Source organism: Miniopterus natalensis, chromosome 7, assembly GCF_054644295.1.
Source record: "Miniopterus natalensis isolate mMinNat1 chromosome 7, mMinNat1.hap1, whole genome shotgun sequence".
Classification (NCBI taxonomy): Eukaryota; Metazoa; Chordata; class Mammalia; order Chiroptera; family Miniopteridae; genus Miniopterus; species Miniopterus natalensis.
The window spans coordinates 42,370,163-42,397,659 of record NC_142087.1 but is presented as its reverse complement, the minus strand read 5'-3'; the positions used below and the strand labels follow the sequence as shown (position 1 = coordinate 42,397,659).

At 43.0% G+C, this 27,497-nt stretch overlaps 2 protein-coding genes and 1 long non-coding RNA gene across 4 annotated transcripts in view; 2 read left to right on the top strand and 1 right to left on the bottom strand.

The window, feature by feature from the left end:
• CLUL1 (clusterin like 1) overlaps positions 1-11,330 on the top strand; it is a 17,960-nt gene extending 6,630 nt beyond the window's left edge. Inside the window, exons 4-7 of the mRNA XM_016211498.2 lie at positions 1,757-2,189; positions 6,952-7,089; positions 9,310-9,507; positions 11,125-11,330. Coding sequence (XP_016066984.2) covers positions 1,757-2,189; positions 6,952-7,089; positions 9,310-9,507; positions 11,125-11,330 — 975 coding nt within the window. The remainder of the gene's footprint in view (positions 1-1,756; positions 2,190-6,951; positions 7,090-9,309; positions 9,508-11,124) is intronic.
• On the bottom strand, positions 8,919-18,545 carry LOC148092755 (uncharacterized). Its single transcript, XR_015714820.1, has 3 exons — positions 18,094-18,545; positions 9,325-9,434; positions 8,919-9,072 (listed from the first exon to the last, which is right to left on the bottom strand). It is a non-coding gene; the product is annotated as an uncharacterized LOC148092755 (long non-coding RNA).
• TYMS (thymidylate synthetase) lies at positions 17,983-27,497 on the top strand. Of its 2 annotated transcripts, XM_087818985.1 has the most exons (7): positions 17,983-18,199; positions 20,329-20,402; positions 21,334-21,508; positions 23,745-23,846; positions 24,621-24,796; positions 25,695-25,766; positions 26,899-27,497. In XM_087818985.1, the coding sequence occupies exons 1-7, from the start codon at positions 17,998-18,000 to the stop codon at positions 27,034-27,036; spliced, it is 939 nt and encodes a 312-aa protein (XP_087675111.1). In that variant the 5' UTR covers positions 17,983-17,997; the 3' UTR covers positions 27,037-27,497. The 2 variants fall into 2 exon arrangements, with proteins under 2 accessions (XP_087675111.1, XP_087675113.1); XM_087818987.1 differs by lacking the exons at positions 20,329-20,402; positions 21,334-21,508.

The window sequence follows — 27,497 nt, the reverse complement described above, 5'->3', positions numbered from 1 at the left end:
GCTATCCAATAAATGTTTACTGCATTGCATTCCGAATAATAGTATTATAATCTCTGACTTCAACCTGTCTTCATTTTTTTCCCTGGAGGCCAAACATTTGAAGACACTCTCTGCCTCCTGAATCTCTCCTTCGGTGGGCTGGCCCTCTATGGCAGCATGCACGTGCATGTGCACACACACAGACCCACGCCCCCTTTAGGCCTATCTGTGCATGTCTTATAAGACTGGTGTGTTTTCTTTTTTGTCCCCTTTGGCTATCTTCTGGGCAGAGGGAATCACAGAGGGAGGTGACCTGAATAGGATGAGCTCTGCCCCACAAAAGTCTCCTACTCTATTGGCCTGAATTTCCCTTCCCCTTCAAGAAGGGAGCTGAATATGAAATGGAGTGAAATCTCCCTCTCAACAGAGCACGCACTAATTAGAGTGTGCTCCTGGCTTGGCAGTACCTTACCCAATTACAGAGGGAGCACCCTTAGGATGATTCATATGCCAAGTTAATTTGCCTCCACTGTTAATTGCATCTGCTTTATTTTTATTGCCACTCTCTAATACAGCAGAATATGGTGGAATAAGCACTGGCTGGAAGTCAGGAGGTTTGGGGACCATTCCTATCTGTGCCACTTGTGTGGCCTTGTGAAAATTTCTTGGTGCTTTAAAGTTCTGTTTTTGTAAATGGACTCAGGCAACCAGAAACTGGCAGAGGGAGAGGCAGACGATCACTCATATTACTTTTTGAGAAAGGCATGAGTCCTCTAAGAATTTCTGGAGAGCCTTAGCCGGTTTGGCTCAGGGGTTAGAGTGTCGGCCCACGGATTGAAGGGTCCTGGCTTTGATTCTGGCCTAGGGCAAGTGCCTCAGTTGCAGGCTCAATCCTCGGCCTGGTCCTCAATCCCCTGCCCCGGTCAGCATCTGTCTGTCTGTCTCCCTCTCTCTCTACCCCACTTCCACTCTCTCTGAAAAGCAATGGAAAAAAATATCCTCAGGTGAGAATTAAAAAAAAAAATTATATTAAAAAAAAAGAATTCCTGGAGAATTCTTTGAACAGCACTGGGGTGCTACAGCAGGGATGTTCAGTAGTTGATGTGTTCCACAACACGCAGCGTAGCTATATCACTATCATATAAGGGCAGCTATGCTCTGGCACAAACTTAGGTGTCACATAGATAAAGTAGAACACAGTGTGACTGCTGGAAAATCTTCTCCCAGTGAGTAGGGGATTCTATAATTAGAGCTTCATTCCTTTCACTCAGCCAAGAAGGGCTTTGATCACTGCAAATGAGTAACCATCCCAAGTAACCGATTTAGCTGTATTAGGCATCTATAGTTCAGTGTGAATATTTTAATGAGATGAGAAAGAGGAGAACATAAAGACACTAATGATATTCCACTGCAGGGCAAAAAGAGAGCTCAGAGACTAAGAGGCCTTCTTTAGAGTTTTCAGGCAATTTACACCGTGCCCTTTGGACCATGACAGGCCAACCACCACCAGTACATCAGCCTGTGGCAGGTCAACGATATTGAAAACTTGGCCTTTTTAGGCCTTTGATAGGCAAACATAAACCAAAAGGAATTTCAGATCCTACTTCCACAGTCAAAGTCAAAGCCATTATCTTACATCGAATTACCTTTTCCTAGTTTGCCCAGAATTGTTCTTGATTTGGAACGACTACTGTAAGTTTACTTTAAAATTTACAATAAAAAATAGTCCAGAAAGAAAATAAGTTTTTATTCCATTTCTGTCCCCCCACCCCCACAGATTGAACAGTTTTTTAGGAAGATATATCAATTTCTGTTTCCTTTCCATGAAGATAATGAAAAAGACCTCCCTGTCGGTGAAAAGGCCACGGAGGAAGATGCACAGGTGACCCAGCTAGAGCACGTGTTCAGCCAACTGACCGTGGACGTGAGATTTCTCTTTAACAGGAGTGTTAACGTCTTCAGACAGATGCAGCAGGAATTTGACCAGGCTTTTCAGTCATATTTCATGTCAGATACAGACGTAATCGAGCCTTACTTTTTTCCATCTTTTTTCAAAGAGCCAACAAAAGAGGCAGATCTTGTGCGGAGCTGGGACATTCCCAGCTTCTTCCAGCTGTTTTGTAATTTCAGTCTCTCCATTTATCAAAGTGTCAGCACAGCAATCACTGAGATGCTGAATGCAATGGAAGACTCACCAGAACAACACCAAGGCAAGTATTAAAGCGTTATTTTTACTTAGATGTCCCTACTAAAGTCAAGTTTTATTTGGCTTTGGGGATGGTAGACATTTTTAAGTCATCGTACAATGTTTCTGAGAGTGGCGATTTCTGGAGAATCAAAGTTTCAGAGGCGCTTAGAAGCTCTGAAGTCTGCCAGACACCATACCTCTTCATCATCGTCGAGAGTTCTGGGGGGCTCTTCTGTCACTAAAGCAAAGTATTAAAGCTGGGGAAAAAACACATGCTAGTAAGGGTGAGAACTTTTGGAGGGAAAAAAAAAAAGATTTCCTCCTTCATTAAAACTCATGTAGATGCTCAGCTCTATTCTGCTGGAACATCGTGGAGTTTCTTTAAAATCAGCCTAGGCTCCTCAACTCCCAGTTTGGGAAGCAGCTTAGTGCCATGTAAAACCAGGTCACATTCAGTGCCTGTCACGGCCTCCTCTGCATCACTATTGTAATTCCTTAAGTCATAACATGTATGCACAAAACCACGAAAATGCTCATAGCAAACCCAAAACTACAGAAATAGGGATTTCTATAAAAGGTAAGAATTGCCTTCTACTAATATCGCTTATACCCATGTCTCAGTGTTTCATGTTGGAAAGGCAATTCTACTTTATGTATCAAGGCAGAAGTAGAAAACTTCTTTTGATTCCAGTAGAGTGGCTGGAACATGGCATCTCAGAAATGAGAGTGGCCGTGTGGGCCAACTGTAGGATCTGCGTTTCCTTGGACTTGTTTCCTATTGACCACTAGGCCAAGTAAAAGGCTGCTCCCCTCTGACATGAAAAATAAAATGGGCTCCTTCTAAAATCCTGTCATTTGTGACAACATGGATGAACCTGGAGGACATTATGCTCAGTGAACTAAGCCAAACACAGGAGGCTACTACATGCTCTCACTCATATGAAGAATCTAAACTAGTCAAACTCATAGAGAGTGAAATGGTGGTTGCCAGGTGCAGAAGGGAATGGGAAATGGGGAGGTGTTAGTCCAAGGGGACAAAGTTTCAGTTATGTAAGATGAGTAAGTCCTAGAGATCTATTGCATTGCATAGTGCTCATAGTTAACAACACTCTATTGGATACTAAAAAAAAGTTCCCGAGAGGGTAGATCTTATATTAAGAGTTCTTAGCACTAGTAATAATAACAACAGTAATGATAAATAAGAGGGCAGGAGGACATTTTTGAAGGTTACGGATAGTTTTATGGCATAGATTGTGAGGATGATTGCATGGATGTATACTTATTTCCAAACTCATCAAGTTGTACATATTAATTACATACAGATTTTTGTATGTGGGGGGAAAAAGGCCTCCTTACAGCTGACTATTTTCTAATGATGTCAGCTGTAGTTGGCAACATTTGAATCAAATTCTGAAAACTGCCATGACATTGCATAACAGGCCTTTACACAGGAGGGGCTTACCTCACACTGTCAGAAACCGAAGCCAGGAAAAAAGCATTACATCCTTCCGGTCCCATTGTTCCGTGAGCAGAACAGCCAGTTACTGGAATTGTTGTTAGGCTCTATTTCAGGGGCTGGTGGACTTTTCTGGTAAGTCAGGTGTTGTGTCTGGTATACCATTCTAAGATTCCAAGTTCACCAAATATTCAGGAAAAGCCTGAGGACAGTAAATATATCAATGCGGAGGTGATATTGGATAATTTTTGCCTGACTTTTTAAATAGATATCAATTGTCTTGGAATAATATTCCAATAAAGAACATGTTCATTAAAGCAAAACTATGCCCCTCTCCTGGCCTATATTTTACATTGTGTAGCAATCTGACACATGAGTTGCTACATTTAAATGTGCACAGGAGGACTAGTAACTCCTACAGTTGAACCCTAAACAATTTCCCAACCACTGCAACTCGTCCCCCGCCCAAGTCAGAGTGTGGGTGCCTGCCAGTCTGCCAGAGGTTCCTCTCCATTCACACTGTGGGACCAGCCCCTACTCTCAGCTGGCTCACGGTCCCGCCCCCCGCCCCTCCTACCACCTTCACCTTGGTGATAACTTAGAGATCCAGGGTCCCCTATAAATGCAAAAAGTAAAACCAAAACCAAAATAGCAAACAAAAAGAGCCTGCGTGGCACCTTTCCGCTCTTCTTTCTCCAGTGCCCCTCCCCCAACCGGACAGTACGCAGCAAGCTCCACAGAGGACACGTTCTCTTCCCAGATGAACACACGGGCGTCTTTATCAAAAACAGGCGGGCAGGGGCTAGAGGGCATTTACATGCGGTTTCCATCACTTTTCTGGGCAGATGGTGAGAGAAAAGTAAACCTATTGCCCCTAGAAAAATTCATCTAATGAGAAGACATTTTGAACTTTGCTCCTTGTGGTCGGCAGAGTAACAGCTTCCCAGAGATGTCCCTGTCCCACCGATCCCTATGGCCTGTGACTGTAACAGGTTACACGGCAAGGGGAAAGGAAGGTTGCAGATGGACTGGAGTTGCTGATCAGCTGACCTTAAAATAGAGAGATTATTCTGGATTACCCAAGGGGCCCCAAGGGTTCTTGAAAGTGGGAAAAGGAGGCGGAGGAGAATCGTAGAGATGCAGCCTGAGAAGGACTTGGCCCTGCTTGGCTGGCTTTGAAGACAGAGGAACAGGCTATACGCCAAGGAATGACGCAGGCGGCCCCCAGAAACTGGAAAGGCACGCACCTGACTCTCCTCGCGTCTCTAGGAAGGAACAGCCTTGCCAACACCTCAAGTATAGCCCAGTGAGGCCCATTTCAGGCTTCTGACCTACAGAACTGTAACAGGTTGCTTCGAGCCACTAAATTTGTGGTAATTTGTTACAATAGTAACAGTAAACTATTACATAGCTCCCATTAAGTACAATGGCCAACATTTACTGAGTACAGTGTATCTGGCAACCTTCATGTACGGCTTTATTTATCATAATCATCCTAAAAGCCAAAACTACAAAAATAGCTAAAATTGAATAATGTATACTACTAAAAGGAGAGAGGCCATAATAAGCACATGAAATATTTTGTTTAATGCTTTATTTTATTTTATTGAGTGTTGTTTCATTTCAGTCTCCATACAGAAGAATTTCTTTTCTACTTTGGTCTTTCAAGGCCTCAATTTCTGAATGTGTTGAAAGAGAATAAAACAGCTTTTTCAATTGCTCTCACTTGTCTTATAAATCTCTGGATAGAAGAGATGAGATTTTTCTGGTCAATAAAACTGATGTTGTAACGAAGCTTGACATGGTGCTGGGCGCTGGGAGATCTGGGTTCCAATCCTACCTTGGAGAGTGTTTGCTGACAATTTTCCCTTGTGAGGGAAAGCAGAGGCAGGTAGGATAGTAGATGATTTCTATCAGAGATGGCGCTGGACAGAAGAAGTTGACTAGAAGGGTCCTGAGGCTCTGTCACGGCATGGCTGAAGTGAGGTGATGGGTTGCTGCTGTGGGTACAGAATGAGGACTAGGTGTCATAGGGACCTGAGGTCTGCCATCCCTGATGTATATATCAGGTATTAATCCAGATGCTGGAAATAAGACAATGATTATGACATAGTCCCTGACTTTTAGGAACTCAGTCCAGAGAAAAGAAAACAGACAGATCAGTGGACAATTATATTACCATATCATAAGTGAAATGACAGAAGTACGGAAGAACAAAAAGATTAAAATGAAAGACCAAATCCCTTCTCTCAAGAGGGTCAGAGTCTAACAGAGAAGAAAAGAAAGTACACAGTGCCTGTGGGGGATCCCCTCAGAGAGGTCCTGGGGGAGGGGCGGGCAAGATGTGAGGCCACTAAATCTAGAGCCCGGAGCTGGGAGCTGGGAGGAAGTGACTTTCTAGCCAGCGAAGGAGACGGTTGGCTTACACACCGTATTATCTAACGAATGCCTTGCAGGTTAAGCAATGGACTGAACAATTTATCTCAAAATGAAATGTTTCATTTTTAAATGTTGAGGATTAAATATAACAGAAAATTATCAGGTTATAAATTAGCAATAAATTTTTCTAATGTAAAACATTCAGTTGGGAACTGTCAGTGTTCTGTTGGGCAGACTTCTCTATTACATCATCATTTTTATATGAATAATTAATTCTTCCAGAAAAGTTTTCTCAAAAGTTGATCTGCTTTAGATGGTTTCCTAAATCTTCAACTCACGGTTCATAACACTATATATATAAAATGCAAAAAAATAGTAATAAAGTAAATCTACCACTTAGTTTCAGAAACAGACATTTTAATATCTTTGAAACTTCAATGTATTTCCCAATTAAATAATTACTAGAATTTTTAATACAAATTTAAAGAGAAAAGTGGTTTACAATCCCCTATTTAGTTAACCCTATTGTCATCAGAAATAATCATGATAAAAATAAGACACACTAAATTTAAAATAATTCATATATAGAAGGGAACAAAATTAATGAAAGCTGCCCTCTCCTACCCCATCATGTCTCCCTCTGAAAGATAGTTACCATTAATAATCCTCATGATTCCTTCCAGAAAATAAAACTCTTTCTGGGGGTAGGGCAAAGGGAGTAATGAAGAGTAATAATAATATAGTAATGAGATTACTGAAGTAAAGGATATATGCAACTTTTAATAAATGTCAAATTGTCTCAGCATATGTTTGCACCAATATGCATTCCTATGATTAAATACAGGAAGATTTTGAAAACATGGGTAAGAAAAAGAAATGGCATCGTATCCACTCCCTTAAAGTGCAGACTCTAATGACACTGATGTATAAAATGCTGTGTCACCTGCAGATGCTGACCTTGGAAGCCTGAGTTCAAAGACAATGCCTATGCAGGGCAGAGGACTGTGTGGAGGACTAGGCCAGAATTTGTCAGAATGTTACCAGTTTCACGCAAGATGCCAGAAGTGTCAGGATTACCTACGGGAAGGTAAATGATTAATATTTTTCTCAGGGTTTCAATAGTATTCTGGTCAGAGGTAAAAAAAAAAATCTGACTTCTACAAATGTTGTGGATTTATTTGCTTCCCTTCAAGCACTTCTTTAGCAAGCTCATTTCCAGCTGGAGGTGCTCAGTGTAGTTTATAAACTGTTATTATTCAAAAGTAGGTAAAATCACTTTTTCCCCATTTAAAATTCCCTCCTTGTTCCTGTGAAAGCTTTTATGGTTGAAGACCAAACACACACAAACGTGTGCAAAAGAGAACTCTGAACAAATTAGGACAACTCCTTCCTTCTTGCCGCAAAGAAAAAAACCCACCAACGAAGGCAGTCTTCCCCTCAAGTAAGCAAATTTTTAGCCAAGTGAATTTCTTTTCTTTTTAAAAGTGGCATGGACTTTTTCCAGTTGGTGGGTTCATTACTAACTGGTATTTAAAAAATGGAAAGTGGCTGCTCCTCGCAAGCCCCAAGCAGGCTTTGCCCTCCCAGATCTGACCACAGCCTTTGTTCCATCCCCAGGAGAGAAATCCTTCCTCCACCGGGCGCCCACCCCGGTCCCTCTCCCTTCCCTCCCTTCCCGTCACTTCCGGTAAGTAAGCTGCTGCTCCCACGCGCTAGGGCCTGAAAGCGGAATTTCTTCCAAAAGCCGAGAAGAGCTGCTTTTGATTCTGGCGCTTCTGCTTCTTAACCTCACCAAAGCCCCGATGGAAGGAAATGCAAAAAAGCCTGGCTAAGGGCTTGGAGTAGGAGGCTGCCTGGAAACTGAGCCTTATTGTTAGAGCCAGGAAGGTCTTGTTTGTGCTCAGTTGCTATCTGGGTGACGCTGCATCTGCGCTTCGTCGTTTGGAAAATGGGATTAATATAGTTACTTCCTACCGGTGTTTTGAGGATTAAATAAAATGCCTGAAGTACTAATGATGCCCATTATTCAAGTGCTTGTTTTTTAAATCACAGTTGTGAGGTTGCACACAGAAACAGAAGTTTTCATAAGAGAAAAATATACACGAATCTACTAATCACTTACACAAATAGTCCCGCTCGAGCATCTCATTAACTTCCTTTCACCCGGTTAGAAGCTTTAATGAATAATCTCTCACTGGTTGTCCTAAGAGGGGGGGATTGGAGGAAGGTAGTCAAAAGGCACAAACTCCGGGGTATACCCTAAATAAGCAGTGGGATGTAATGCACAGCACAATGACTGGTCTATATGAATGTTGTTAAGAGTAGATTCTAAGATTTCTCAGCCCAAGGAGAATTTTCTTTTCTTTATATTGTATCTATGTGAGATGATGGATGTTAAATAAACCTAATGCAGGAGTCGTTTCACAATATATATAAATCAAACCATCAGGCTGTTCACCTTAAACTTATACAGTGACACATGTCAATCATTTCTTAATAAAAGTGAGAGATAATACAGAAGTTAGACGATACAGTATAAACATCAGTATATACAGATAATGCATCAGACACAGTACAGCAGGTAACACAGTATAAGGGCAATGTAAACTGACTGCTGCAAAGGTAACACATAAATGCCTAACACAAAGGCACCTCCACAGTCTATAGATGATCTTGACGCAATATTAAGCCGTTCATCAGCACACCTATGTAAGTTCCTATAACCCTGTTACAGTTCAGGTGAGCTGCTGGGCAATAACAACAGCACTGGAGAATCCTAGTGGCTTGCAAACACAAAGGTTTATTTCTCACTCTGCAGCGTGTCAGCTAGAGCTTGAGCGAGGGCTCCGCTACACACGTCCTCACTCAGGGTGACGGCCTCCACCACACGGAGCAAAGCTCGTTCCACTGCCAGAGGGAAGGGAGCGCAGTGAGTCCCGAACTGTCCTCAGAGGCTTCCTCCAGAAGTGAGACACACCACTTTGAAGAAGGCTGTGCTCGACTTCAAGGTGGCAGGAAAGTGTGTTCCCCCATGTGTCCTGATAGAACATCAGTGAGTAGCCCTAATGACCTTCAGACAGCACAGAAAGAAGGAAAGGGAGAGTAACATTTGTTAAATCTGTAACGTGCGCCATGTGATCAGGCACTTTACATTATTTCATTCCCACCATTTTACTCTGTTGACAACTCACTTGAGGTCAAAAGGTTGGAATAGAAAGCGAAAGGGCTAGGATTTAAACTAACCACATCGCCCAACTGCAAATTTCATGGGCCTGTCCCTTTACCATGTTGCTTTCTTCTTGGCTAGACTGTCCCGACGTACCTGAACTACACACGAAAGTAGGTGAGGCCCGTAAACTGGTCAACATATCCGATCAGCAGTACGTCCAGATTCTGCAGGTGACTCAGCATCATTTGGAGGACACTACATATCTGATGGAGAAGATGAGAGAGGAGTTTGGCTGGGTGACTGAGCTGGCAAAGGTAATGGGGGATCTAAGAACAGATATGGAGATTTCATGTGCATAGAGTGATTTTTCTGTTAATTTATGTATTTGGAAAGAGCTGTAGGAGGATATTCATGTTTCCATTGTGATTGTATTCAGGCTGACTTGATATAATGTAGTGCATGGTTTTTAGAAAACAAAAAACTATAAAGAAAACCAATTTAAAACATAAATACTTTCTAATCTAGAGATGGCTAATTCTGCTTAGAGCTATGGTGCTATAACTGATACAGGTAACCTGAAGAAACTTGGCCAATATAGACTTTAAGAAAGAAGACTTTTGGGTTAAGCAGCTTGAGTTCAAAAGCTAACTGTGAAACTTGCCAGCTGAGTAAGTTTGGGAAAGTTCCTCAACCTCCCTAGGCCTCAGTTTTTCTCCCTGTTAAATGGGACTAATAATAGCTACTTTAAAATGTATATTTGTAAAGCAATTAGTATGGGTTCCTTATACAAAGCAAGAACATTGAAAATCATAGCTCTTATTAGTTTTTGACACAGTAAGCTTCTGACTCACTTTGAAAATTAAACATATTTACATACTAATCTTCACATAAAAACATTCTGCCATGGATTTACACCATGTTTCTCACATTCAATCAATAACTCCTTTTGTATAACATATAACAGTGACTGAATTTCTTTCCTGAACTCCCGCCTCACCACACGTTACATTAATAAACAAATGAGCCAGGCCAGTGATTCCTGATGAGGTCAGTATTGACAGGGTTCCTAGAAGGCTTGGATACGAAAACCACTGGACAGAGCAGTTGAAGATGCAGTATTTTGGGCATGTAACATTGGTGGCCTATCCCAATCCCTGGGGATCGAGCTATCATCTCCAGCTGGTGCTGCTGCTAACTGCTCAGCGCTGCAACCTTCTCCAAAGCTTTGTCCTTCAGGCTGCTTATGCTCCAGAGCTCCCTGCAGGATCAGGCTGAGGCTAGAGGTCACCTGAGGCCACATCCTCAACTGGCCTCTCCCTCTTCTCAATCTCGCTTGCCTCGTCCCCTTAAAAGTTTCACCTGAAGGCACCCTTAATAAATCACTTGAGTTAGAGTCTCAGGCTCTCCTTCCAGGGATTCTGGCCTATCAACTTTCTGTAATCTAGTGTTTCACCCTCTTTCAAACTGCAAGGTTATGGCTCATGTGTGGTTTAACAAATAAGTTTAGAAAGTCACAAACAGCACATTAAAACAACAACAAACAGAATAGACTACAAGAGAATATATTAGAGTTCATTACATTTAATGTCATATGCATATGTCATGGAATTTTCATTTCCATTACGTGAGTTTATGTGTGCATACATATGCATGCTTTGGGTCATGATGTAAAATGTTTTTGTTACCGTAGAACACAGTCAAAAGGTTGTGAAAGCCACTGTCCAATCCCTGTTTACTCTGTGATTCTATCACTCCATTAGATTATACCCTAGGAGGGCAAAGTAATTCAATATATTTAATCATCCTCACAAATATAGACTTTTAATTTAATGAGAAAAAAGTTTTGTCTTGAAGATTGAATGCACTGCTAAATCTTCTCAAATTTTTATTCTTCAAGACTAATGTGGCATTAAATTAACCCCAAATGTGCACTGGGATTTAGTGATCTTTCACTGTCCAATCCTTCTCAGGTAGTTCCAGGTGTTCACCAAGGAAATGCTTCCAAACAAGATGAAACGAGGACAGACGTAAGCATTCTGCCTCCCCCCGAGTTCACACTCCCAATTCCTCCTGAAGAGGGCTCTGAGAGTCCTGACTTCGTTAGCTACATGCTGGAAAAAGCTGTGCAGCATTTTAAGGAACATTTTAAAAGTTGGTAAGCAGAGTGCCTAAGTAGGAATGTTTTGTTGACAGACACAGATGACTCATAAAAGGAAAAAAATAAGAAACTAGTTTTACAATACCTGGAAAATATGTTCGACCTCATTAATAATCAAATACAGGAAAACTAAGACAAAGTAGCATTTTTGCCTATCAAATTTGCAAATTAGAAAAAATACTGAATTCTGATAGGAATGTGATGAAATGGGAATTCTTATATATTATTGGTAGAAATATAAACTGGTTTTGCCTTTTTAAAAAGCTACATGATTCCACGGTTTGGGAAAACATATTTGCCAAGGATGAATCTGATAAGGGGCTAATTTCCAAAGTGTACAAAGAACTCATAGCACTCAGCAAGAGGAAGACAAACAACCCAATTAAGAAATGGGCAAAGGACTTAAATAGACACTTCTCCAAAGAGGACATACGGTTGGCCAAGAGACACATGAGAAAATGCTCGATGTCGCTAATCATCAGAGAGATGCACATTATAAAACCACAATGAGGTATCACTTCACACCTGTCAGAATGGCTCCATCAACAAGTCAACCAACGACATGTGCTGGCGAGGGTGTGGGGAAAGGGGAACCCTAGTGCACTGCTGGTGGGAATGCAGACTGGGGCAGCCACTATGGAAAACAGTATGGAGGTTCCTCAAAAAATTAAAAATGGAGCTGCCTTTTGACCCAGTGATTCCATTCCTAGGAATGTATCCTAAGAATCCTGAAACATTCATCAGAAAGGATATATGTACCCCGATGTTCATAGCAGCACAGTTTATAATAGCTAAGATCTGGAAACAGCCCAAGTGCAACATCAGCAGATGAGGGGATCAAAAAGCTGTGGGACATTTACACCATGGAATACTACACAGCTGTAAAGAAGAAGCAGCTCATACCCTTTGGGACAGTATGGATGGACCTGGAGAATATTATGCTAAGTGAAATAAGCCAGGCAGAGAAAGACAAACATCACGTGATCCCGCTTATACGTGGAATCTAAAGAACTTAATAAACTGATGAACAGAAATGATTCAATGACATGGAAGCATAGATGAGACTGATGAATGTCAGAGGGATGGAGGAGGGCGGGTGGGGGGAGGGCAGAGAGTAACCAAAGAATTTATGTGCATATATGCACAACCCAAGGACATGGACAATGGTGGGGAGAGGGACTGGGGAGGGGGATGGGACAGGGTGGAGCGGGTCATTGGGGAGAAAAAGGGACATCTGTAATATTTTAAACAATAATAAAATGAAAAAAGAAAAAAAAAGCTACATGATCATGCATGTCAAGAACCATAAAATTTCTCTTTGAAACAATAATTCCACTTCTAAAATCACTCCTAATCATCATCTCATATACCAAAAGGTCGTGGGTTTGATTCCTGGTCGGGGCACATGCCTAGGTTGCAGGTTTGATCCCTAGAGGAGGCAACGAATCGATGCTTTTCTCTCACATCAATGTCTCTCTCTCTTCCCCTTCCCCTCTCAAACCAATTTAAAAATACCCAACATATCTTCAGGTAAGGATTAAAAGTCTCCCCCACCCCAAGGTCTATATTTGCAAAATTATTTAAGATAGTAAAATACTGAAAACAATCTGAATGTCTAAAAACAAGAGAATGGTTAAGTAGGTTATGGCTAAATATCTTCTAAATTTGTGGCACAATTAAAACTGTATATAATACTCTCCGTTGGTAATATGACCAAACTTAAAGAATAATTAAATTTTAATTCTCAGTTATTTTTCATAAGGGACCTTGTTAGTAGGTCACCATCAATGTATAATTAAGCTAGATATTCCTGGATTTGCTGACTCTGTTGGCTGCAGTGAGAACGGCACCAGGCGCTAGACTGGTGGGGTGACAGGACCTTGGTTCAGCAACACCAGTACTTGAGTTCTGGCTAGGAAAGACTTCAGAGCCAAGACAAACTATAAGAGAAAGTTTATTTAGAAAGTCACTGAGGTAGAAGAAGTGAGTGGTAGAAGAAATTGGCTCAGGAAACAAGTTACAGAGACAAAAGAAGGGCATTGGAGCTTGGGAGAGAGAAGGGTAAAGGTAACCCCTGGGGGGGGCGGGGGGGGGGGATTGGGAAAGATGCTGGTATGCTTCCAGGAGGGAGAGTGTGCTGGGTTCTGGTCTTGAGGATATTTATCTGGAGGTCTCAAGGGAGGATCCCAATAGAATATTCATCAGCTTTCCAGGTGTGTCCTTTCATGGTCGTGGGCTCCACTGATTAGTGGGCACCAGGGCAGGGGGTCATTATTCTATGCAGCTGGTCCTGAGGTTAGCCAAGGTGTCTCTTGTCTGGTTTTGCTGCACTTCTGGGCCTAGAGCTGAAACACAACTGAGGCCTAGATGTACTTGATGAGGGTCAGAACCTCATTGACCTGGGGGCTTAGTGCTTAAGGGCTATTCTTCGGCCCCTTTGTTCCCCCTCTAAGGGGGCCTAACCTGCATGCCTAGCAATATTCTTGGGGAGAAAAGGTTACTCCAGGGACGAGGTCCTCGTTTTCCCAGTTTTGCCCCTTGCTAGTCACCTGGGTTTTTCCACCCTGGTGACCTTCTGTACCTGGCCTGTAACTGCAGGCCACACCTCCACCGTTACCTCTGAATTTTAAACAATTTTTCCAATGTATATCAGTCAACCAATCAGTATCTTTTTAGCATCCAGTAAGGGAAGACACAGGACACAGGCACTGTGAGGGGAAAATAATGAATTCAACAACATCCTTCCCCAAATGAACTTTCTATCCAGTGAGGGGTGTAGGGTTGTAACAGACACATGCAGAGACCAGTAATGCAAAGCATTCCGTGAGTGCCCGGGGGTGGGGGCTTCTCGAAGTTGAGGGGAGCAACTCTATTCACTTTCCAGAAGGGGAGAAACTTCTCAATTGGATATATTTCCTTTTCTCTCTTCCTTTCCCACTGGCCTTCTGTCTCCTCTCCTTTGCTCTTTTCCTTCCCTCCCTCCCTTCTCCCTTCTTTAAACAAAATTATATATATATATATAATAATAAAAATGTGGAGGGGGGAGAACATTACAGAAAATATTCCAAAAAAGAGGAAAGTGTGAGCAAACAGGGCAAGAAGGAGTGGAGAGTTTCAGTACTAAAGATATTGAGAAGTCCTATTAAGCCCATCTCACCCAGTAGGGGCCTTCGTCTATGTCTAGGAACCTCCCGCCTAGATGAGTTTGGGTTCTTTCTGTAGCTATAGTAACGAAGACCAACTCAGCTAAAAGAAATGGAAGAATATTGTCTCACTCAGAGAATCAAAGGGGAAGCCAGACAACCATTCCTGAGGCTCAAGCTCTATAGACCACAGTATAGGTTTTTGAGAAGAAACAATGTGCTAGTGCTCAAATAGGTATGGACTATGTATTTATATCCAAATAAAAATATTTTCAATAAAATTATCAGTTCACAAATTTTGTGATGATGTTGTGCAATGACGATGGAAAATAAGATATTGAGAAATTGAGATACTGAGCATATTATTTACCAATAACTCTCACAAGGTGATCTTTCACAAAGGCAGTCTGAAGCTTTCTTTTTAATTTATAGTTTTTAAATTCTAAAAGTAAAAACATCACAAATTCCAAAAATTTAGAAGATAAAAATTATCTATAATTTCACCATTTTAACAAAACCACTATTATCATCTTACTATTTTTTCTTATTCACCTTTTTCTGCTGATTTTTCTTAGATAAAGTCCAAGAAATGGAATTATTTAAAGGTTAACATTTTCTTTTTCTTGATATATATTGCCAAATTTGATAGCAGTAATGTCTGATGTATCAGTTTCTCATATCCTAACTAGCATTTCAATTTTAAAAACTTTACTAATAAATAAAAAAAATTATCTTACTGTTATAACTTGTATGTTTTTTATTATTGGAGAGCATGAACATTTTTCCAAGTTTGCTTACTAACTGAATTTCTTTTTTGTGCATTTTATTTAATATAGCGGATAAGATTTGCCAGTGTTCGGATTAGATCAGCGCATCAGAGTCTCAAACCTGCCAACAGTGAGAGAGAAAAATACTAAGGAAAATAACTAGAAAGATGGGGGAAAACAACTACCCAGTCATTTCCAATCACGTAAATATTTGTTAGGTGTCCTAGCTGCACGTAGGTAGCTTGCTAAAACATGAGTTCTAATTTTATAGGGTGAAATATACTTCTAGAACCCTCTTTTGGAATTCTCATCAAGTAATCTAGCTTCCTGAGGGCTTGACTTCCCTGATTGGCTTGCAGAAGTGTTTTATTTCCATATTCCAAATCATCACAGCTGCCAGTGCTGGAATCAAGTTATAGACTGTAACAGAATGTCTTGCACATCCACAGCATTCAACAGGCATTTGTTGATTGGCTATTTACATGGTCATCGTGAAAGGCACACTTAAAAGACTCACTGAATAAAGGTCATGCCAACAAAAGGTCACTGCCACCAATTCATTGCCAACAGGAGCCCCCAATCTGAGGTGCAGTAAAAGGAGAAACTTTATTCAGGTGAACAGTTTTTGAACGAGAGACATCCAGTCTCAGGTGGAAACTGAAAGTGTACTCCTCAGACATAAAGGGGAGGCCTGCTTATATAGAGAAAGTGCCAAGCATGTCTCTTCCCAAATGACATGGAGACACCCCACTGCCACTCACCTTATCCAAACAGCACAACCACAACACAGGAGGGCCATCATTCCCAAAGGAGATACAGGTGACTTTTTAAAACTATTACGTGGGTGGGTTGGAGACTGTGCCAGGGGAGGGGTAGAATGCATCTACATTGACCTAGGAAAGGGCAACCTAGTGTTGTGATGGGTTAAGTAGATTGAAAATATCTGCTGTCCTGTAACCCTGTTGCCTTTGTGAGCACTCTTACAACCAAACAGCAAAACATGGGTTTTCCAACTATGAGGTTTATGAACTATTCTTAGGTTTTTTTCTTTTTTCCTCTCCAATTAACCTAAGTGGCAGGTATTTTGTAAATTGTCTTTGTGATTTGGTCCATGTTGTATAGGCTTTGTGCCACATAAAGGCTTGCAGCATTGTTTTTGCTGAACAGATTAGTCACAGCTGCAGATGAAAGATATTTCCTCCTCCCTGAATCTGTTTTCCTGTTACAAAAATGTTAACCTTGAATTTGAGAGGTGCACTTTAGCAGAAAGAATCCAGAAACTTGTGAGCCAGTATGGGGGTAACACTCTCTGGACTCCATTTTGGCCAAAGAGCTCCATCTCAGAGGCCTGACTATGACTCCTTGCTTCCAATAAAATTCCGTAGTAAAAATTAACCTAACCACATCCTCAAAGGAAAGAATATAACATCTTTCTTAACATCATGTTCTGCAAAATAGTTGTGCTGTCAATTAAATGATAACCAGAATGTTTACGCAAGCATTATTTACAGGCCTTTTGGGGAGGTCCACTGACCATAGAAAACATCTCGTGACTACCGGAAGATCAGCAGCTGCCCAAGGACGATCATGGGCCCACTGACCTCCTCCTCATTCCTAGGCCCTACACCCACCAAAGGCCCCTGTATTAGTCACCCACAAGGGCCCCTGGCGAAGCTCAACCTTTTTTCTGGGGGACTCCCTTGTGCACAAGCTCTTTTCAATAAACTCTATCTGCTTGATCTTGTACTGAGTTCAGTGCTCATTTCTATGACATTGAGACTCCAGAACCTGGAATTCAAGGTCCAGTAACACTTGCACAGACAATAAACTTGAGCTTACAACCCGCCCCCCCAAAAAAACCATTGACTTTATTGAATGGCATGAATAAAATCAATATTCATGATGAAATAGAGTCTAATATGTTTCAGAGAGAGCCCAAACCTTACTCTTCATAACCCCAGACATAGCAACAAATTACTGAGCATCTACTATGTGCTCAATAAACACTTGTTGAGTCAAAAGACTGCTTGTTGTGTGTACAATACATGTATTAGTACATTTTAAACTCATTATCAAATAGTTCCCAGCCACCAGTGTTTATATTATAAACATTTCACTGAAACTGAAATTTTTGGTATTAAAAACTTGAAAATGTCTGCTTGTCATGTTAAAAAGCTGCCTTATGCCACTTGCTCCAGCTGCCGGCCTTCAGTGAGGATGGGGAGAAATGGAAATGGAAATCATCTGTTAGCATCCCCCCTCACACGTAAGAAAACAGCTCAAATAACAAGGATTTGCTTGTACATTTTACCACTACGGGGAGAAGGCTCCAAGCTCCCCTTGACCAGTGAATGAAGCGGTCGACCCCGAAACTTTCCAACTAGAGAGGCCTTTCGCAGCCAATGGACCAAGATACAGGCTTTAGGATTGCTTTCCAGGACCAACGATCTTAACTTGTAAAATGGGCTAAATGCGACCCACCCGGGAGGCCCGCGCGCTTTCCTCCCCGGCTCGTGCGTCCCCGCTGCGCGCCCGCGGCTCCTGGCGCACGGGGGGCGCACGGGGGGGCGCACGGAGGAGCGCACGGGGAGCGCACGGGGGACGCACGGAGGAGCGAGAGCCCTCCCGCGCCAGGCGGGCCCGGGGTCCACCAGAAGGAAGAGGCGGAGCCGGCGATGGTGGCGGGGAAAAAAGGCGCGCGGAAGAGGTGTGCAGCCTTGCCCACCCTTGCCCCGGTGATCGCAGCCGCGTCTGCACCATGCCCGCCACCGACTCCAACCTGCAGCTCCTTCCTCCGCCGCCCGCCGCGCAGGAGCTGAGCGCCGAGCCGCGGCCCCACGGGGAGCAGCAGTACCTGGGGCAGATCCGACACATCCTCCGCTGTGGCTTCCGTAAGGACGACCGCACCGGCACCGGCACCCTGTCGGTGTTCGGCATGCAGGCGCGCTACAGCCTGAGAGGTGACGGGGCGCGCCGGGGGCGGGCGCCGGCGTGGGCTCGGAGCTTCCGCTGCGGGGGCGCTCCGGCCAGGCGGGGCCCGCGGGCTTCCTCTAGTCCTGGCCTCAGCCCCTGGGACGGGAGAGGTGTCCTTGGTCTCGCTTTGCAGGCGCCGAAACTGAGGCCTGGACAGAGGGCAGATCCGCGTCGGGTCCCAGGGACTGGAGTGACTGAGCTGGGGAGTGAAACCACGGGGGCGCTTCTGGCTCCGCGGCCTGCGCTCCGAACCCCTCGTTATGTCGTCTCCCCCAGTGCGCGCACGACCCAGTCGCGTTTGCCCCGAGCTAGCGTGGGGCCGCGCCCGACCGGCGGCTTGGCACGGTCCCCGGGTGTCCCCCGCCCCGCCCCGCGCTGGCCTCCCGCTTCGCTACGTTTTTCAAAATGGGAGCCAATATTTCGTGGGCGGGGCGACAACGGCTGGAAGCCAGTGAACGGACGGGCGCGGGCGGAAACTTGCGGCTCCCGACAGCTTTTCACCCCCAGTCCCACGAACCAGTTTTCTTTTCTCTTAAACCTTGAAACGAACTCGATGGGCCGAGTAGAAGTTCCTGTTCGTCTTTTCCTTTAAAGCGGGGGGGCCCCTGGGAAAGTGTCTCTTGGGGGTTGCTAGGGTCAGGCTTTCAGGAGACAAAGGGGTGGGGTCGGGGTGGGCACAACACATCCTTGACACTGGGGTGGAGGGCGGTTTGGAGGGGAAGACCCACTATTAGTAAAGCAGATTCCCTGTGGTTACATGTGAAACTCTGCACCCCGCATCCATTCTACAAACTGGAAAATACCCCCTGCGTGGAAAATATCTGATCTGCCTTGCACGGCTTTGCTTTTGTTGAGCAAAGGGATCCACCTTCCTGCAGCTCCAGGAGCAATGGCCTCCAGTGAGGCACAGACTAGTTTTTTTAATCTTTATTGTTGGAAGGATTACAGATGTCCCCTCCCACATTGATTCCCTCCACCCTGCACCTGCCCCCCCCCCCCCACACACACACACATACCCTGGCCTTCTCTACACTATGGCAAAGATCTAGTTTTTACTCCAACTCCTCTTGCACCGTGGGCAAGTTACTTAACCTCTCTGGTCTTCAGCTTCCCATGTACTTGAAATGGAAGAAATAATGTTCAGGCAATAATGCTTGAAAATTTTATCCTTGTTACAGGAATATCAACCATACAACTAGAATAGAGAAGCTTTTACATTTTTATTTTTCTGTTTCTTGATGCAAACTTCTGTATTCCCTCCTGGTGCCTGTAAAATGGAGATTATAAAGCTGCCTTAAAGAGGGTTGTTTTGAAGATTAAATAGGATCATGTGTATAAAGTGTTTCAACAGTTACTATTTTTTCATTGTCAATCCTCGCCTGGGGATATATTTTTTCCCATTGATTTATAGAGAGTGGAAGGGAGAGAAGGAGGGAGGGAGAGAGAGAGAGAAACATCGGTGTGATCGATTGGTTGCCTCCCACACACACAGTGATGGGGGCCAGAGATCAACCTGCAACCCAGGTACTTGCCCTTGACTGGGAATCGAACCCAGTGCTCTAACCACCGAGCAACACCAGCCAGGGCAAACAGTTAACTATTTTTGGTACACTTAAAACAGAGGTTGATTTGCTTTGCAAATCTTTAAAAACAATTCTTCAGTTTTGGCCAGTGTGATATCTATTATCCCTGGGTCCTGAGCAAGCTTTCCTTGGCAGGATAATTGTGGAAAGGCCCTGGAAGCTTTCAGGCTTTGTCCTGTTGTAGTCACACTTCTGTAAAGGAGTCTCACTAATGGTAGTGGATGGTTGCTCTTTCCCTGTCCCACAGGCATGCCTGCCTGGTCCCTACCCTTGCCCCTGCCTCATCTCATTGTGTGGAACTCCTGTGTCTGGTGGATGCAGGGCTAGGAGGGTAGTCTCAATCTGAATTGTGTCACTGACTTGCACTGCAGCTTGGGAGCTCCACCCTGATCCCGGGTGCCCACTTGCCAGGAGTCACACTTTTCCAAGTCATTCCAGGGCCTGATGTCCTGGGGCAGTTTTCTTTCTTAGAGGCAGTTGGATGGCATGTGCTGTGTTCCCATCTTGAAATTCTAAGGCAAACTGTTTTTCAGATGAATTTCCTCTGCTGACAACCAAACGTGTATTCTGGAAGGGTGTTTTGGAGGAGTTGCTGTGGTTTATCAAGGTAAAGAAGGGAAGTTAGCCCGGCCGGGCATGGCTCAGCTGTTAAACATCAACCTAGGATCCAGGCGATCAGGGTTCGATTCCCGGTCAGGGCACATGCCTGGGTTGTGGGCTGCAGCCGATCAATTACTCTCTCATCATTGATGTTTCTAGCTCTCTCTCCCCATCTCCTTTCCTCTCTCTGAAATCAATAAAGATATATTTAAAAAAAAAAAAAAAGGGAAGTTAGAGGACAGGCACAGAGCCCAGGTTGTGTGGCACCATAGACTTGCTTGTAATCATTATGGCACATCATACCTGAAGATGCCAGAGGCCAATAGGGTTCTGTCCTTGACCTGGACACACATCAGGATACAGGTTAGGATGACAAGGGCCAAATCTAATAAGACAAAATATAAGAGAAATAAACATAAGACTTGTGCTTGGCAGAAACAAAAACCAACAATACCTTAACTGCAAGTATAGGTTGGGGTAAACATAACTTGATAGTGGCACATATATGTGACAGATCCATTTGTTAGAAAAGCTAGTGCTGATTAGGCCAATCAGTACAAATATTCTATATACCAGATCTAAGGTACTCCCAACAGATTGCATGTGAGGCATTAAATTCATTCTTGGTATCACACTTGGACACAGAACACATTTGTTGAAGATAGGGTGAGAATAGTTAAAGGACTTGGAGGTGTTCAGTCTAGAAAATTTAGTTGAGGGGAACAGGAAAAAAGATTTGAGAGGGTGATTCCAGAAAAAGGATCTGACTGACTTGGAGTCCCTCCAAAGTTTGGGCTGGGATCAACCTACTTAAAGATAGGACAGGCTGTGCAGGGATGTGTTGAGTGCCTGTCCCCTGCTTGGTGAGATGAACCCCGATGGCTCCGAAGGCTCCTGGGTGAGTGCATTTACCTGCTCTGCTCTCCTATCTCTTCCAGGGATCCACAAATGCTAAAGAACTGTCGTGCAAGGGAGTGAAAATCTGGGACGCCAATGGGTCCCGTGAATTCCTGGATGGCCTGGGATTCTCTAACAGAAAAGAAGGAGACTTAGGCCCAGTTTATGGCTTTCAGTGGAGGCATTTTGGGGCAGAATACAAAGATATGGATTCAGGTGAGGGGACAGTGCTGCCTCAGATTCCTGAGCACTGTCATAGCTCTGTGGTTTCAAGTGAAGTGTGGGGGATACGAAGCCAGTGTTTGGGGAGCTGATGCATAACTTTAACCTTGTGAGAAGCTGTTTCAGGTTCAGGAGCCGCAACTACACCTCATGGAGGTCAGATCACACTCAGTGATTAGCGTTACTGGGTGCTTGGCACTTTCCATACCTTGTTTCACTAGCAAATAGTGACACAGTTGATCTTTGTGTGGGGAGTGGAAGTTCATCAGAGCTTACCTTGCTGAGGCTTTGATCTCCCTTTTCTTTTCAAGACCAAGCCACCCTTCACTGTAGGTGACACTGATGTTACAACTCATTTCCCGGCCACCCTGTCCTCATCCTGCTGGGTGGAGGAAGATGAAACATCTTGTTCCTGGATATCCACCTTCCTCTGTCACTTGGTGGCACCACTTGCTGAGTCCAGCCCTGATCCTTTGCCCGTCTGTCTCACTTACCCTTAAGTCAAAGGTTATAAAAACTGATGTGTCCCTGTGTGCGTGTACATGGTGCGTGCAGGAAGTCACAGTTTGCTGGCTGGGCAGAGACCCGCCACCTGGAGGGCATGAGTCTCATCTACAGGGGACAGCCGTACCTCATCTAGAGAAATGTGGGCCTGATATTGTCAGAATTCTTCTGACAATAAAAGTGCTGTGCAGACCTGGAATAAAATTCAGAGAGAGAGTGGTGGCCAGAGAGGGGGAGTGGGGAGGTACTGTTTAATATGTGTAGAGTTTAGGAAGATGAGAAGATCTGGAGATGAATGCTGGTGGTGGTTGTACAGCATTTGGAATGTACTTAATGCTGCCGATTGCAAGCTTAAAGATGGTTAAAATGGTAAATTTAATGTTATGTAAACTTTACCACAATTTTTTAAAAAGTGCTTTGTGGGCCAAACTATTTCTGTAGTAAATGGTCTGTTGGTTGTTAGTATACAACCTCTGTCCTGGGACATCCTCAGGATGTGAGGCTACTTCCCTGCCTTAATCATGCCTTAAATCCTGCCTGGTGTTCAATTATTTATTCTTGCTTAAGAGGCCAAGTAAAATCACGTCCTTAGTTTAAAGTTGTATGAATGCTCAGCTGTTGGACTTCAATAGGAGCGTTTGTTCTTTTTTGTTTATTTATTTATTTTAAATTTTTTACTTTTTTGTTTATTTTTAAATTTTAATCTTTAAACAATTATAGGGTCAAGTACAGAGAGGTTCTTGTATCCTTTACCCATCTTCCCCCAAAGGTAACATCTTGTATAAATTGACCTCAGCAAAATCCACAGAGCTTACCAGATTTCTCCAGTTTTACATGTATTCATTAGCACATGTGTGTATGCAATTTTAGTGTGTGTGTAGATGTATGTAACCACCACCACAATCAAGATGCAGAACTGTCCCATCACAGTTCATCTGTTTTAAAATCTTTGACACTACCTTTTTTGGGACTGATTGTGACAAGGCTCTCCTCCAAAAAGATTAGGAACTACTGGACTAAAACATAGTATGACACCAATAAGTGGAAGCTTAACTAGAGGAGAATGTGAAATTTTGTACTTCTCAGCTTCCAGTTCCATTTCAGAAGGAAAGCAAGGAATTAAAGTCCAGAAACCAGAAGCGGAGAAAAGTACAAAGTGGTAGAATAATTATAGAGATTTCCTGATATTTACAGATGAATAGGCGTTTACCTGCCAAATTGTAATTTTAGGTGGAAGTGTTGGAAGAATACTGTCAAGGTCATAGAAGGGGATCCACAGTCCTCTGTTAGTTGTTAACGTGTATGGAATTTTATATTCTAAGACCTAGTACTTTCTGTGGACATGGATAAACTAGATCATGTCTCTGAAGCATGACAAGAATAGTTGGTGGGTATAGAGACTTAAGTCCTTTGGAGACCACTGGAAGTAACTTGAAATTGAGGAAGGGGAGGAGGTGACATCATGACCAACCAAATATTTAAAGGGCTTTTACATAGAAAAGGAAATAGACTTGGTTATGGCTCCAGAGGACAGACCTAGAAGCCCAGACCAGGCATTGAACTCAACATAACCCAACAAAATCTGAGAAGTTTAGAGTGCATTGGATAACCTGTATCCATGAGCCTAGTGGGGATGTGGAAGCACAGTGTGACAGATGACCTGTAAGGCCATCGCAAGATGCTGTGATTAACGTGTGCACATCTTTTCTTTTTGATAATTCTACAGATTATTCAGGTCAAGGAGTAGACCAACTGCAAAAGGTGATTGACACGATCAAAACCAACCCTGATGATAGAAGAATCATCCTGTGTGCTTGGAATCCAAAAGGTTGAAAGCATCTCAGTCATCCTCTCATGTCCTAACTGTATGATTAGCACAAAGGGAAGAAATGTGGAGGGGCCTCCAGTGGGCAGTGGGCCCTGGGAACTGCCCTCAGCCCCATGGTCACTTGGGAGACCCTGGGCAAGTCACACTTGGCCCCATTTTCACCATCAGAGGATGGGATTGGACCCAGATCACCTTGATTTGTATATTTATACTTCTTTTTACTCCAGAAAGTGTTTTAAATTGCCTATAAAAATGCATGTAAGATTTTAACATTTTAAATTGGGGCATATGAAGTTCAGATCCCTTCCACTTTGATCTTAATAACATTTTTATCAGCAGTATTAAAAATTAAACTTCAAGGTGTAATAAAGACACAGTGGAATATTTACATTTAGAATAGAGACTTGGAATATAGGAGGGTGTGCCTGAGACACTAGTTTCCTGTGGCCCCTGCAAGTGGCCGCATTCTTCCTGTGAACGTAGCACGAATAGTTGATTTCAGCTCCGATGGGAGCCTTGCTTCAGTTGTAAACATTCATCACCGAAGGCTTCTGTTAGTGGACAGGTCTCTAGAGTTTGTGCCATCCTGGGGATTGGAATGGCCTGCTTTTGCCATGAAGGGAAGGTGTGGGTCGTGGGGGTCACTGTGGCCCAATGGTTCTTTCTCATGACCTCCATCTTATGAGTTGGCTTGTGTTTGCTCCTGTTTTACTTTGTCTGTAGCTGTGTTTAAAGCCATCACCCCTCCTTATTTTCCTCTGTGTGGCCCCTCAGATCTTCCTTTCATGGCCCTACCTCCATGCCATGCCCTTTGCCAGTTCTATGTGGTGAATGGCGAGCTCTCCTGCCAGCTGTACCAGAGGTCAGCAGACATGGGACTAGGCGTGCCCTTCAACATCGCCAGCTACTCCCTGCTCACCTACATGATCGCACACATCACCGGCCTGAAGGTGGGCTCTCGGGAAGGAACGCTTGTTGCTAGCCTAGAGTGCTTGAACTCTTAGATTCTGTAACATAAAAAAAAGTAATTGCACAGAATTCTGGTTAATTTTAAATAAGACATGAACTGGCTTCAAATGTGAACTTAAAAAATAAAAAAACAATGTGAAAGAAGACAAAAGAAAATGAACTAGAGCAAAATTTTTTCCTTAAACGAAAAACAAGAAAAAGCAAAAATTAAAAAAAAATAGGAAAAAACAAAAGGAAAAGAATGGGAAAAAACCACCAAAAATATAAAAAGAAGTGAATTGGCTCACTTTGTAACTTTCCATGGTACTTGCCTGTCCTTGTGGTCTTGTGGTCTGTAGGAACAGGTTTATATAGGTTGTTTATACTACAATATAACTTTTATGAATTAACTTCTTAAAAGCATAGTGGTTAAATTCTTTTCTTTTTTTAAAATATATTTTTATTAATTTCAGAAAGAGGAAGGGAGAGGGGGAGAGAGAAACATCAATAATGAGAGTCATTGATCAGCTGCCTCCTGCAAGCCCCTTGCCAGGGATCAAACCCACAACCCAGGCATGTGCCCTGACTGGGAATTGAACCGAGATCTCCTGGATCCTAGGCCGGTGCTCAACCGCTGAGCCATGCTGGCCAGGCTAAATTCTTTATTTTCTGAAAAGCTTTGAGATGTCTGCATACTCTACATAATGTGTTTTTAAATGATTTGTTGCAGAGGGATTAACCTAAGCATATACATTCTTTTTTACAGGCAAAAGGAAAGAAACCATTATTTGTACAGTTGATCCTGGAAAATATATGGAGTTTGTATGATGCTGTCTTTTAAATGCTGTCTTTTAAAGGTTAAAACTAAAACACTGTTTTGTTTCCTGCTGTTCAATTCAGCCAGGTGACTTTGTACACACTTTGGGAGATGCACACGTTTACTTGAATCATGTTGAGCCGCTGAAAATGCAGGTAAGAATCCTATCTTGCACTTTGAAGATTGGTCCCTTTTCTTGATAAAAGGTTGATTTATAGAACATCCCTCCTGTAATAGGCATTCTTCTCGGTGCTGTGACAGAGGGAAGGTGACCTGTTCCAACTGCAGGGCTTCAGTTTAGGGACAGGTTGTGGGCAGGTGGCCGGAGACAAGGCAGACACATGCCTCAGCAACCATAGGCACCTAATGTGACAGGTGCTTTGGGGGCTACGTACCAGTATCAGAGAGGGAGAGCAACATTCAGACCAGGGAATTTGCGACCTTCCCAGAGGTAGCATTTCAACTTGTATTTTTACTTGAAGAAGTTAAATGCAAATGTTTTCCCTTAAGTTTATGCTAAATACAGTACTGAGGTCTGAACTTTCAAAAATCTGTTCAAGTCCATAAATTATAGTAGCCAACAAACGATTTGAAATGGCAATAAAAATATAAGAGTGTCTGTGCATAATGAGCCCCAAGAATAAAAATTTCAAACCAAAAACCTTTTAGGCCCTTCCAAATTAGATTCAGGTTTTGAAAGTTTCTCCTTTGAGGAAACTTGTCTGCTTTGACTTAGAGGGTGACTTCAAGGCTTAACCAGGTGCTTCTCTCTGGCTGACTGCCCCTGTCATGCTCAACTGAATAATGTGAGGTCATGACCCGTGTCACATCCTCATAGCCCCAGGACTCCTGGCTGGCATCCCTTTCTGTTAATTGTCAACAGATGTCATCTGTCCTTGCGCTTTCTACCAGGGATGGTTGGAATGGGGATTGTGGGACTCACATAACCATTCTGAGTGCCTACTGTGAGTTACAGATACAAAAGTAAGAAACTGTGTCCCATCCTTAATAAATTTACCTGGAACAATCAATCATAAGAACTTACCCTTGGTGAGCCACCAGATTCCTTACACTGAATGATTCCACAAAATACCCTCCACTCTCCGCGTGTGGAGACACTGCTGCGCTCCAACAGGATTGCATAACAAGGGGACAGGTATCTATAGTATTACAGCCCTGGAAAATAATGCTTGTTGATAAAATACTGTGTACTTGTTTCATGAAGGGACATGAGGAGCAGAATTAAAGTAGTACAGATATAGCAAAATAATGGTCTGATGTTTTTAGCTTCAGCGAGAACCAAGGCCTTTCCCGAAGCTCAAAATCCTTCGAAAAGTTGAGACGATTGATGACTTCAAGGCTGAAGACTTTCAGATTGAAGGGTACAATCCTCATCCAACTATTAAAATGGAAATGGCTGTTTAGACTGCTTTTAAAGGAGTTGTTTAAGGGATACTGTCAATCTTTCAGGGTGGGGCTGGATGTTTAGGTTGAAGTTCTTCGTGCTCAAAAGGAAGAAGGAACTAGGTAAAAAATCAGTTAGTAACCTATTATTATTCACTAACTTAATGCTGTTGCCACTGACAAATATTACTTTACTGGTTCTCTTAGTAATAAAAGGCCTTAACTGAGTGAGGATGTATGAAAATGCTGAGATTATGAATCAGGTGAGGAGAGTAAAAATGTATTTACTCTTAGCAAAAACATGTACGTGCATTTCAATCCCACGTTTGTATAAAGATCAATAATTTCAAGAATTATAAGCTATTCCCTCACATTGCAGCAAGTGGAATAACATTAGTCATGATGATGTGTAGTTGGTGTGGTATGAACATTTAAGGCTTTATTTGTTTTACATATTTTCATAATAAAGTGTCCTGCATTCA

What these genes read in the sequence shown, in the direction of transcription:
- TYMS (XM_087818985.1), top strand. Translation starts at nt 17,998, where the DNA reads ATGCCCGCCACCGACTCCAACCTGCAGCTCCTTCCTCCGCCGCCCGCC. An exon ending in GGCGCGCTACAGCCTGAGAG is followed by an intron (nt 18,200 to 20,328) that starts GTGACGGGGCGC and finishes ACTGTTTTTCAG; the next exon opens with ATGAATTTCCTCTGCTGACA. An exon ending in ATACAAAGATATGGATTCAG is followed by an intron (nt 21,509 to 23,744) that starts GTGAGGGGACAG and finishes ATAATTCTACAG; the next exon opens with ATTATTCAGGTCAAGGAGTA.